Genomic DNA, 12,680 nt, shown 5'->3' with positions numbered 1-12,680 from the left:
TGTGTCCAGTTTTGGGCCCCACACTACAAGAAGGATGTGGATAAATTGGAGAGAGTCCAGCGAAGGGCAACAAAAATGATTAGGGGTCTAGAGCACATGACTTATGAAGAGAGGCTGAGGGAGCTGGGATTGTTTAGTCTGCAGAAGAGAAGAATGAGGGGGGATTTGATAGCTGCTTTCAACTACCTGAAAGGGGGTTCCAAAGAGGATGGCTCTAGACTGTTCTCAATGGTAGCAGATGACAGAACGAGGAGTAATGGTCTCAAGTTGCAATGGGGGAGGTTTAGATTGGATATTAGGAAAAACTTTTTCACTAAGAGGGTGGTGGAACACTGGAATGCGTTACCTAGGGAGGTGGTAGAATCTCCTTCCTTAGAGGTTTTTAAGGTCAGGCTTGACAAAGCCCTGGCTGGGATGATTTAACTGGGAATTGGTCCTGCTTCGAGCAGGGGGTTGGACTAGATGACCTTCTGGGGTCCCTTCCAACCCTGATATTCTATGATTCTAAGTCCTGGCAACGGGCTGTGCTCACTTCCCTCTGCACCAAGGGGGTCACGGAGCACCCGGTACTGCTGTGCCGCCAGGTCCATAGCCTGCAGTGCCGGGGCTGCCGGAACTAGGATCATTGGTGCTGATGCCGACGGTGCCAAGGTTGCTGACTCCGACGGTGCTGAGGTCGCCGATGCAGGTGGTGCTGATATCAGAAGAGTCGGTACTGGTGCTGCAAGTGTAGGGAGAGGTCTTGGTGGCACGGCTGCCAGCAGTATCGATAGTACTTGTGGAGGGACGAAGGACACCAAAGACACTGATGCGGACCTGGACCTTGACCCTTGGATTTGTCCCTGGCTCTGATGATACGCCCAGAGTGTCCAGAAGGGCCACTGAGTCAAGGATTGCCACTGCGGTGGCCATGGCGCCGGATAGGGCTGGTGGTCATGGCGGGACCTGGACCTTCTACTCCTGGTCCTGTCGGAGCTGTAGGATTGCGCCTCCGAGGTCTCCAAGAAGGACCATGGAGGAGTGGTACTCTGCAGTGCCAGCGAGTGGTGCCAAGAAAGAGGGGACTGGTGCGGTTCCCCTACATGGGTGGACCATGCCAGGGAGAGGTGCGCTGGAGATGGAGATCGGCACACCATCATCGCTCCTTGGGCTTGGAGGTGGGAGAGCGACCCCTCTCCGGCCTTTTCTTTTTCTGGGGCACCGGGGGCTGAGACCAGTGCCTGACAGCAGACTGTCTATGGGCGGAGCCGTGGCGGTACAGTGACTCCTTGGGGTCCTTCCTCAGTACCGGCTCATGCACTGTCGGTGCCGGAGCACTGTGCACCGATGAGGAGGTGCTGGGCCTGGGTTCTGCCGACCCCAGGTCGGATTGCAGTCGGAGTGCCGCCACCATTAGAAGGATCTTGAGTCTGATCTCGGTCTTTCAAGGTCCTAGGGTGGAACCCTTTGCAAATTCTGCACTTCTCCTTCTGGTGGCTCTCTCCGAGGCACCGCAGACAGGAAGAGTGTGGGTCGCTCTTAGGCATAAACTTTCCAAAGTCCTCACAGAGCTTGAACCCTGGGGACTGGGGCATACCCAGGAGCTGGGGAAGCATTGTTGGGGGGGACCCCCAAAAGAAAACTTAAGAGCTACTAGAAGTATCAACTATTAACTAACTGACTAACTCACACTTGCAAAGCAAGAGCAACAGTTTGTTCCAGCTAGCCATCATCAGCGGTAAGAAGGAACTAAGGGGGTGGCGGGTCGGCAGGGCCCTATATTGGGCGCCATGAAGGCACAACTCAAGGGGGCGCCCAGGCCAACCCTATGGACGCTGCTAAGGAAAAAATCTTCTGGCTGGCATGCACGCAGCACGCACACACCCGATTGGAATTGCCATGAACAAGCACTCGAAGAAGCAGCTAGGTTCTTTTTGTTGCTTGGACTCTCAGGGTATGTCTACACTGCAATTAAAACCCACGGTTGGCCCATGCCCACTGACTCGGGCTCAGGCTAAGGGTCTGTTTAATTGTGGTGTAGACATCTGGGCTCAGGCTGGGGCCAGGCTGAAGGACCTTGAGAGCTTGGAGAGTCCCAGAGGTTGGGCTGTAGCCCAAGCCCGAACATCTACACCGCAATTAAACAGACCCTTATCCTGAGCCCTGCAAACCCTAGTCCACTGGCACAGGCCAGTGACAATGTCTAATTGCAGCGTAGACATAGAGTAACTCCTCACTTAACATCGTCCCGGTTAATGTTTCGTTGTTACGTCGCTGATCTATTAGAGAACACGCTCATTTAAAGTTGCGCAATGCTCCCTTAGAACGTTGTTTGGCAGCCGCCTGCTTTGTCCACTGCTTGCAGGAAGAGCAGCCCGTTGGAGCGAGCTGGTGAGGGCTTGGAACCAGGGTGGACTGGCAGCCCCCATCAGCTCCCCGCTCCCCTAAGTTCCCTTTGCGGCAGCCGCCCAGCAGGCTACCAATTGCCAGGCAGTTCAGGTGTCCCTCCCCATACTGCCATGTGTTGCTCCTGCCCTCTGCCTTGGAGCTGCTTCCGGGAGGCTCCTGCTTGCTGTGCAGGAGGTGGGGGGCAAAGAGGGGTGCTATTGTCAGGGTGTCTCCCTCCCCCCACTCCTGCCCCCCTGCTCCTGTACCCCATCTCCACAGAGTGGGGGGCAATGGTTGGGGAGGGACACGACAGGGCTCAGGATGGAGGAAGCTTGCTGGCAGCAACTGCTGTCTCAATTTGCTAATCTACTTAAAAAGGCTGTGTACTTAGAGTGGGGTTAGCGTACTTAAAGGGGCAATGCGCATCTCTCTCACACACACGGTGTATGTCTGTCTGTCTCTCTCCTACACACACTGCATGTCTCTGTCACACACACACGCACCCCCCGGCACTTTGGAAAGTGGAGGGAGTGTTGTGCTCCAGTGGGATAGCGTGGGTTCATCATCACGTTCAGTTTCCGTACGGAATGTTTTCAGCCACAGCCATGTGTCTATGGTGTCTCCTCCCTCCGTTCGTCCTGCCTTGTAGAGCGTGAGGCTACATTAACAATGTGTTATGCCCTTGAGGGCTCAGCTGAGTGCTAGTTCATCATTTAGCAGCAAGGCATTCCCTGAGAAATGTCCCACCCTCTTCTACCCTCTGACTCCACCACCTCAACCAAGCTTCACAATCATCATTGCTGTGTACAGTATTAACTTGTTTCTTTAAAACTTATACTCTCTCTGTGTGTTTGTGTGTGTGTGTATAAATAAATAAATCTTTTGTATAGTGAAATTTTTTTCCCTGGAACCTAATCCTCCCCGCACCCCAATTTACATTGATTCTTATGGGGAAATTGGATTCGCTTAACATCATTTCGCTTAAAGTAGCATTTTTCAGGAACATAACTGCAAAATGTTAAGCAAGGAGTTACTGTACTTGTAGGGCCAAAAATCATTAAGCATAAGCAAAAGACCTCCATCTGTTTTGCATGAGTTAGCCCTAAAGGACATACAGAGTTTGCTTATTATAGAAGTTTCCATTGTTTTTTGAAATCTAAGACTGTAACTCACTTGTGTGTGTGTTACCTGCTTTATTTAACCTTGTAAATAACTCATTTCTATTCTTAGGTAATACATTTTTAGTTTGTTTATTACAGAATTGGCTACAAGCATTGTCTTTGGTGAGCAACCTGCAGTGCAATTGACCTGGGGTAAGTGACTGGTCCTTTGGGACTGTGAGTAATCTGAATAGTGTTGTGATTTCTGGTGTAAGAGACCATCTGTCACAAAGACAAGCTTTCCTGGGTGGCAAGATAGACTGGAGTGCCCAATGTGATGGTCTGTGACTCCAGGATAAGGCTGCTATAGAGCTTGTGGAGTTCACTCTTGTTACTTGGTTGGTGAAATCTAATTATGGAACATACAACCAATTTAGGGTTTGTGCCCTGCTTCTTGACAGGCTGCCCTGAGCCAGGCATGCACGGTCATGAGCCAGTTGAGATAGCTTGACACGGTTCTTGGTCCTACATCATTTAACATTTATATCAATGACCTGGAACAAAATTATCACTGACAAAGTTTGCAGGTGGCACAAAAATTTGGGGAAATATAAATAATAAAAAGGGCTGGTCACCGATACTGAATAGGTTGGTAAGCTGGATGCAAGCAATGTGTGTTTCAATATGGCCAAATATAAATGTATACACCTAGGAACAAAGAACATAAGCCACATCTACAAGATGGGGGACTCTCCTGGGAAGCAGTGACTCTGAAAAAGATTTGGGGATTGTGGGGGATAATCAGCTGAACAAGAGCTTCCTGTGCGATGCTATGGACAAAAGAGTTAAAATGACCCTTGGATGCATTAACAGGGGAATTTCAAGCAGGAGTAGAGAGGTTTTATTACCTCTATGTTTGGCATTGGTGGTATCCCTACGGAAATACTGTGTCCATTTCTGATATCCTCATTTCAAGAAAGATATTGATAAATTAGAGAGGGTTCAAAGAAAAGCCATGAGGATGATTAAAGGATTGGAAAACATGCCTTATAGTGATAGACTCTAGGAGCTCAACCTGTTTAATTTCTCACAGAGAAAGTTAATGGTGACTTGATCACAGTTTATAAGTACCTACATGGGGAATAGAAATTTGATAATACAGGGCTCTTCAGCCTAACTGACAAAGGTACAAGATCGAATGGCTGGAAACTGAAGTTAGACAATTTCAGACTGGAAACAAAAGGTGCACATTTTTGATAGTGAGGGTAATTAATCACTGGACCAATTTACCAGTGGTCGTGGTGGATTCTCTATCACTGAAAATTTTTAAATCAAGATCGGATGTTTTTCTAAAAGATATGCTGTAGTTCAAACAGGCTTTATTTTGGGGCAGTTCGCTGACCTGTGTTAGGAGATCAGACTACATGATCATAGTGGTCCCTTCTGGCCTTAGAATCTATGACTACTCAGTAGCCCATTCTATCTTACAGGCTTGTGCCCCTGCATCACTACCCTGAACTTTCGCTTGCACGTACCTGTGCAAAGGACCCCTTTCCATCACTCCCCTATGAGTATGTTCCTAGCCTACACATCCCAACCTCCTCCAGTCTGTCCCCATTCCAGGCAGCACCTCCTCCAGCCTGATCCCCCCAGTGCAGGACTCAGAAACAGCATCCCCTTCCCACCCAATATGGCACTTCCTCAAGCAGTACTCACAACCACCATCCTCCACCTCCCATACAGCTGCATGTAGGGATGGATGGAGCATCCACATCAACTGCCCAACATCTCAGCTCCCCATGCAGTGCCCATACCTAGCATCCCCTCCAGCTCATGTCCTGTGGCTACTATACATAGTTCATGAATCAGTCTAATCCTCAGTAAAAGGCAGAGGCTCTCTCTTCTTTATGGAGGCCTCAGAGTCCCCGTCTGTCCCTCTGGGGTGTGTCTAGGGCACCCAGGTCAGGGGTGTCTAAGCACCAGCCTCATTATCTCAGTCCACGGAGAAAGCTGACGCACTGTGCTAGCATTGCCCCATGCAGCCCAACACCAAGAGTCCTGGTAGAAGAAAAGCAGTGGATGCGTTACCTGTATGACAGGGTGTAGCCTGGCCTGCTCTGACTGATTCGAACCAGAAAGCAGCCCAGAGGCTTGTCCATCAGCAAGTTCTCAGCTTCCCTGAAAGCAGAGAGGAAAGATTTTAATCCGAGAGTCAGCAATAAACCCGCATGCTTTCCCTGTTCAGGAGCCCCCATCCCTTTTTCACATCCTGGTAACACTCCCTCTATGGTGCAGCCAGCACTCATTCTCATCCTGCCCCCTTCACTTCAGGCACACTGTAAGTACCATTCCCAGACCTGAGGAAGAGCTCTGTGTAGCTTGAAAGCTTGTCTCTCTCACCAACAGAAGTTGGTCCAATAAAAGATATCTCAACCACAGTGTCTCTGAGACAAGATGGCCAGGGAATAAAGTGTGGGCTTTTGGAGGAAACTGGTTGCTCTCTCCTTGGACTGACAAAGGAGTCAGAGAGATAGAGCCTGAAATGGCTGGATTGTTCTGGATTGACCATAATGGACAATGTTTTAATCTTTATTTCTCTATGCTAATGAAAGGATTTCCAATGCCGTGTTCCAGTTGACTAATACATCCTTCTCTGTCTTGAAAAGACTTGGGTGTCACTGCAAGCACTTGCTGGTGCGCATTAATCCCAGAAGAGTGTCCAAGTCGTTACCAGGACTCTGTTTCAGTTGGGTTTGCTGAACAGAGCTCACCACATTACACAAGAGCTCAGAGCCCCGAGGCTCAGTCTAGGAGGCAGTGATGCTGCAGAGCCTAGCCTGAAGGAAGGGTGGGACTCCTTGGGGGTCTGGCACACTGAAGGGGACTGCTTAAAGGCTGGGATGTAGCACAGATCCCATGGATCTGTGACAACAGTATTGCCATACTGAACTCTACATACAGAGTTAAAATCACCTCCCTGCTCCTTCTCTACACATCCCAGGATCCCTTTTAGCCACAGCATCACATTGAGAGCTCATGTTCAGCTATGACCTCTAAATCCTTTACAGAGTCACTGCTTCCCAGGACGCAGTCCCTCATTCTGCAGGTATGGCCTGCATTCCTTGATCCTAGATGTATAACTTTGCATTTAATTATATTAAAACTAGGGTTGGTTCAAGCAATTAAAAAAATGAATTGCAATTAATCATGTGATTAATCACGCTGTTAATAATAGAATATCATTTATTTAAATATTTTTGGATGTTTTCAACATTTTCAAATATATTTATATCAATTACAACACAGAATTCAAAGTGTACAGTGCTCATTTTATATTTATTTTTTATTACTAATATTTGCACTGTAACAAACAAAATAAATCGTATTTTTAAATTTCACCTAATACAAGTATTGTAGTGCAATCTCTATCATGAAAGTTGAACTTACAAATATAGAATTATGTACAAAAAATACCCTGCATTCAAAAATAAAACAATGTAAAAATTTAGAGCCTACAAGTGCCATCAGTCCTACTTGTTCAGCCAGTCGCTCAGAAAAACAAGTTTGTTTACATTTGCAGAAGATAATGCTGTCGCTTAATTACAATGTCACCTGAAAGTGAGAACAGGTGTTCGCATGGCACTGTTGTAGCTGACCTCGCAAGATATTTACATGCCAGATGCGCTAAAGATTCATATGTCCCTTGCTGCTTCAACCACCATTCCAGAAGACATGCGTCCATGCTGATGACAGGTTCTGCTCGATAACGATCCAAAGCAGTGTGGACCAATGCATGTTCATTTTCATCATCTGAGTCAGATGCCACCACCAGAAGGTTGATTTTCGTTTTTGGTGGTTTGGGTTCTGTAGTGTCTGCATCAGAGTGTTGGTCTTTTAAGACTTGTCAAAGCATGCTGCACACCTCATCCCTCTCAGATTTTGGAAGCCACTTCAGATTCTTAAATCTTGGGTCGAGGACTGTAGCTATCTTTAGAAATTTCACATTTGTATCTTCTTTGCATTGTGTCAAATTTGCAGTGGAAGTATTCTTAAAATGAACAACCTGTGCTGGGTCATCATCTGAGACTGCTATAACATGAATACTGTGTATAACATGAATACAGTAACATGACAGAATGCGGGTAAAACAGAGCAGTAGACATACAATTCTCCCTCAAGGAGTTCAGTCTCAAATTTAATGAACGTATTATTTTTTTAATGAGCATCATCAGCATGTCCTCTGGAATGATGGCCGAAGCATGAAGGGGCATATGAATCTTCAGCGCATCTGGAACGTAACTGTCTTGCGACGCCAGATACAACAGTGCCATGCAAATGCCTGTTCTCACTTTCAGGTGACATTGTAATTAGGAAGTGGGCAGCATTATCTCCCATAAATGTAAACAAACTTGTTTCTCTTCGCGGTTGGCTGAATGAGAAGTAGGACTGAGTGGACTTGTAGGCTCTAAAGTTTTACACTGATTTGTTTTTCAGTGCAGTTATGTAACAAAAAACCCCTACATTTGAAAGAGGCACTTCCATGATAAAGAGATTGCACTACAGTACTTGTATGAGATGAATTGAAAAATACAATTTATTTTGTTTATTATTTTTATAGTGCAAATATTTGTAATAAAAATAATATAAAGTGAGCACTGTACATTTTGTATTCTGTGCTGTAATTGAAATAGATATATTTAAAAATGTAGAAAATCATCCAAAAATATTTAATAAATTTCAATTATTATTCTATTGTTGAACAGTGCGATTAATAGCAATTAATTTTTTCAATCACGATTAATTTTTTTGAGTTAATCACATGAGTTAACTGCGATTAATTGACACCCCTAATTAAAACACTTTTATTCTAAATGGGCCCAGTTTACCAAGCAGTTCAAATCTACATGGTTGCCCTGTCCTCATCACTATTTACCATTCCATCAATCTTTGGGATAAAAATCAGATAAAGACCTTCAGCTGCTGCCACCCTGGATTGGAACTAGTGATCTAGAAGTAAAAGGTCCCGTATCCCACTCCTAGCTCCGTAAACCAGCCAGTCTCCCTGACGGGTCTGGATGGGAATCAGTGCTCTTGAGCGGAAAGGCCCTGTGTCCTATTCCCAGCTCCCTGAGAAAACAGTCCATGCTATCTCCAGGGACCCCAACCCACACTCACATACACACTCTCCCTAAGGACATGCCAGCCTCTGCATGCAGAGCTCAGCCCCCTTGGTAAACTGCATGCCCCTAGGGTCCTCACCTCCTGCTGATCATCCCATGCAGCCAGCCAGGAAAGGCCCCATCATCCTGCATAACCTTCCTGGCCTGTGTCTCTCTGAACCAGCGGAGAGTTGCTCCCCTCTTGATTTGCCTCATTTCTTCTTCTTCTCCTGTCTGCCCCTCTGTCCCCACCACAGGGCAGGGCTTGGAGCGCAAAAAGTTATCAAAGGGAGTCGACTGAAAACAGGAAAGAGAGAAAAAAGGAAGGTGGGTGTGAGATTGATAGATTCCTAGGCCAGAAGGGACTACTGCGATCATCTAGTCTGAGCTCCTGTATAACACAGGCCACATACCTCTCCCAAAATAATTAATAGAGCATAACTTTTAGATAACATCCAATATTGATTTTAAAAATGGTCAGTGATGATGAATCCACCACAATCCTTCGTATATTGTTCCCAGGGGGTGAAAGTAACTTAAAGGACTTACCGGTACACCGGAATCCTGAGCAGAGGGCGTGGCCTCAACAGGAAGAGGCAGGGCCTTTAAATACCAGGGCCCTTTAAATCAAGATTTAAAGGCCCAGGAGCTCCGGCTGCGGCTGGGAGCCCTGGGGCCTTTAAATCACCCCCAGAGCTACCAGCTGCAGAGGCAGCTGGGAGCACCGGGGTGATTTAAAGGGCCCGGGGCTCCAGCCGCTGCTACCGCAGTGGAGCTCCAGACCCTTTAAATCACCACCAGAGACCTGCTGCCGCTACCCCAGGCCTCTGGCAGCAGGGCTCGGGTGGTGCTTTAAAGGGCCCGGGGCCCCCCACAGCAGCTAGAGCCCCTGGCCCTTTAAATCACTGCCGGAGCCCTGCCGCCGCTACCCCAGGGCTCCGGCAGCAGGGCTCAGGAGGTGATTTAAAGGGCCTGGGGCTCCAGCCGCTGCAGGGAGCCCTGGGCCCTTTAAATTGCCAGTCTGGGGAAGCCGGTCGGGTCCGGCATGGCGTACTGGCTCTTGCCGGTACGCCGTACCGCACTCTACCGGCTTACTTTCACCTTTGATTGTTCCAATAGTTAAGCCCTCTCACTGTTAACAATTTGCACCGTAGTTCCATCTGAATTTGTCTAGCTGAGGGGTCGGCAACCTTTGGCACGCGGCCCATCAGAGTAATCCGCTGGCGGTCCGCAAGACATTTTGTTTACGTTGATCGTCCACAGGCACGGACCCCCGCAGCTCCCAGTGGCTGCGGTTCGTTGTTCCCGGCCAATGGGAGCTGTGGGAAGTGGCAGCTGGGCCTGCATCGCTTCCTGCAGCTCCCATTGGCCGGAAACAGCAAACCGTAGCCACTGGGAGCTGCGGGGGGCCGTGCCTGTGGACGGTCAACGTAAACAAAATGTCTCGCGGCCCGCCAGTGGATTACTCTGATGGGCCACATGCCAAAGGTTGCTGACCCCTGGTCTAGCTTCAACTTCCAGCCATTGGATCAGTCTGCTAGACTGAAGAGCCCATTATTAAATATTTGTTCCCCATGTAGATACTTCTAGGCTAATCAAGTCAACCCTTCACCTTCTCTGTGTTAAGCTAAGTAGGTTGACCTCCTTGAGCCTATCACTATAAGGCGAGTTTTCTGTTCTCATGGCTCTTCTCTGAACCCTTTATCAATCTCCTTTTTGAATGGTGAGCACCCAGAACTGGACACAGGATCCCAGAAGCAGTAGCACCAGTGCCAAATAGAAAGGTAAATAAACCTCTCTGCTCCTACGTGAGAGTCCCCTGTTTATGCATCCAAACATTACATCAGCGCATTTGGCCACTGGGAGCTCATGTTCAACTGATTATCCACCACAAACCCCAAATCTTTTTCAGAGTCACCACTTGCCATTCTGTAAGTATGGTCTACGTTCTTTGTTCCTAGATGTACACATTTACATTTAGCTGTATTTAAACACAAATTGTTTGCTTGCATCCAGCTTACCAATCAATCCAGAACACTTTGAATCAGTGACCTGTCGTCCTCGTTATTTACCACTCCTCCAATTTTTGGGTCATCTCCAAACTTTATCAGTGATGATTTTATGTCGTCTTCCAGGTCACTGATAAAAGTTTTAAATAGCGGAGGGCCAAGGACTGATCCCTGCGGGACTCCACTGGAAACACACCCACTTGATGATGATTCCCTGTTTACCATTACATTTTGAGACCTATCATTTAGCCAGTTTTTAACCTATTTAATGTGTGCCATGTTAATTTTATATCCTTCTAGTTTTTTAAATCAAAATGTTGTGAAATACCAAGTCAAACACACTGCAGAAATTTACATGTATTACATGAACACTAGTACCTTTATCAACCAAACTTGTAATCTCATCTAAGAAGATACCAGGTTAGTTTGACAGGATCTATTTTCCATAAACCCATGTTGATTTGCATTAATTACATTACCCTCCTTTAATTCTTTATTAATCGAGTCCTGTCTCAGCTACTTCATTATCTTGTCCAGACTGACAGGCCTATGATTACTTGTGTCATCCCATTTCTGTCTTTTTACAAACTGGCACAAGACTAGCTTCCTTCCAGTCTCCTGGAACTTCCCCTGTGCCCCAACACTTATTGAAAATCAACAGTGGAAGCAGGAGCAAGAGGTGGGGGACACCTACAATATGCTCCTTTGAAGATATCACAGATTACCTCACTCAAGTCTGTGCCCAAGGGGAGACCAGACAGGAACCTCATCCACCTTCCACTTTCAATTCTCCCAAGACCAGGCCCTGCCCAAGGTTCTACCAGGTTTGGTTTATTTAAACTCACAATACTGGGCATGAACTCCCCTGTCTTCCTGGTTACATGGATGAGGAGTGTGCTTCTCCCAAGATCACATGTTGGGACGTCCCTGGATATCTGACCCTAGGCAAAGCCAACATTATTACCTCTGTGAGTTTGCTGCGAGGGCGTGGTACTGGTGGCTGTGTCAGAGAATCAGCTCCAGGCTGAGACCTGGGGAGGGGCTGAGGACGTCTCCTCCGTGGCACAGGGACTGGTGAGGCAACTAGTGAGAGGAGGGAACAAAAGGCATTAGGAACCCCCAGGGAATGATTCATCCTACCCAGGAATGGAGCATGTGGGCACATACCATCACACCCAAGGGTACCATGGGGAAGGTTCTGCCTCTCCAGCAGGCAGCATGGCAGCTGCAAGACAAGGCACTCCCAGGAACATTAATCCATGGCGCTTGGAACTTTCCCATCCTGTTGTACCAATAAATTAAAAACCAGCAGGATCTTATTAAAGGGAAAAAGGCAAAATACCACATTTATTGTGAATACAGAAAGAATCATAGTAAGCAGTTAGTTACAGCTGTAACATTCCATTCAATCTCATCTTTATTCACTCATTCATTCATACAAACACACACACACACACACACAGGTTCTGCAAGGTTGTTATCATAGTAAGCAGTTAGTTATAGCTGTAACATTCCATTCAATCTCATCTTTATTCACTCATTCATTCATACAAACACACACACACACACACACAGGTTCTGCAAGGTTGTTATCATAGTAAGCAGTTAGTTATAGCTATAACATTCCATTCAATCTCATATTTATTCACACATTCACACACACACACACACACACACACACACACACACACACACACACAGAGGTTCTGCAAGGTTGTCATCATAGTTACCAGCCTTAGAGTTGCTCATGCCAAGCCACTGGCCAGGTGGCCTGGACATGAGGAGGGAGCAGGGCCTTGTCAGATGCTCATCTGGTGCTCCTGGAAGTTGGTTTGCAGAATCAGACCCCAAAGTTCTCACTTTTTAAGAGTCTATTTTTATAGGAATTTCTTCCTATGCCAGTCTATGGGAATTGCTTCATCATGCTGTTGCTGAATCAATCAGCAGATAGCACATTCCTGACGGCTCCAAGAAGTTATCTTGTTCTTTGGTTCTCCCACTCTTGAGGCTGTTGGGTGGATTCCAGTCTGCCCTCCGGGGGTCCT

The 12,680-nt window shown here is 47.0% G+C and overlaps 1 protein-coding gene across 1 annotated transcript in view; it reads right to left on the bottom strand.

Annotated features, from left to right (window-relative positions):
• Positions 1-12,680, bottom strand: part of LOC141987126 (myosin-IIIb-like) — a 143,253-nt gene that overhangs the window by 20,525 nt on the left and 110,048 nt on the right. The window contains exons 24-26 of the mRNA XM_074952169.1: positions 11,600-11,718; positions 8,727-8,923; positions 5,556-5,645 (exon numbers count right to left, since the gene is read on the bottom strand). Coding sequence (XP_074808270.1) covers positions 5,556-5,645; positions 8,727-8,923; positions 11,600-11,718 — 406 coding nt within the window. The remainder of the gene's footprint in view (positions 1-5,555; positions 5,646-8,726; positions 8,924-11,599; positions 11,719-12,680) is intronic.

This window comes from Natator depressus, chromosome 5 (genome assembly GCF_965152275.1).
Source record: "Natator depressus isolate rNatDep1 chromosome 5, rNatDep2.hap1, whole genome shotgun sequence".
NCBI lineage: Eukaryota > Metazoa > Chordata > Testudines > Cheloniidae > Natator > Natator depressus.
This window is presented reverse-complemented; position numbering and strand designations above follow the sequence as displayed.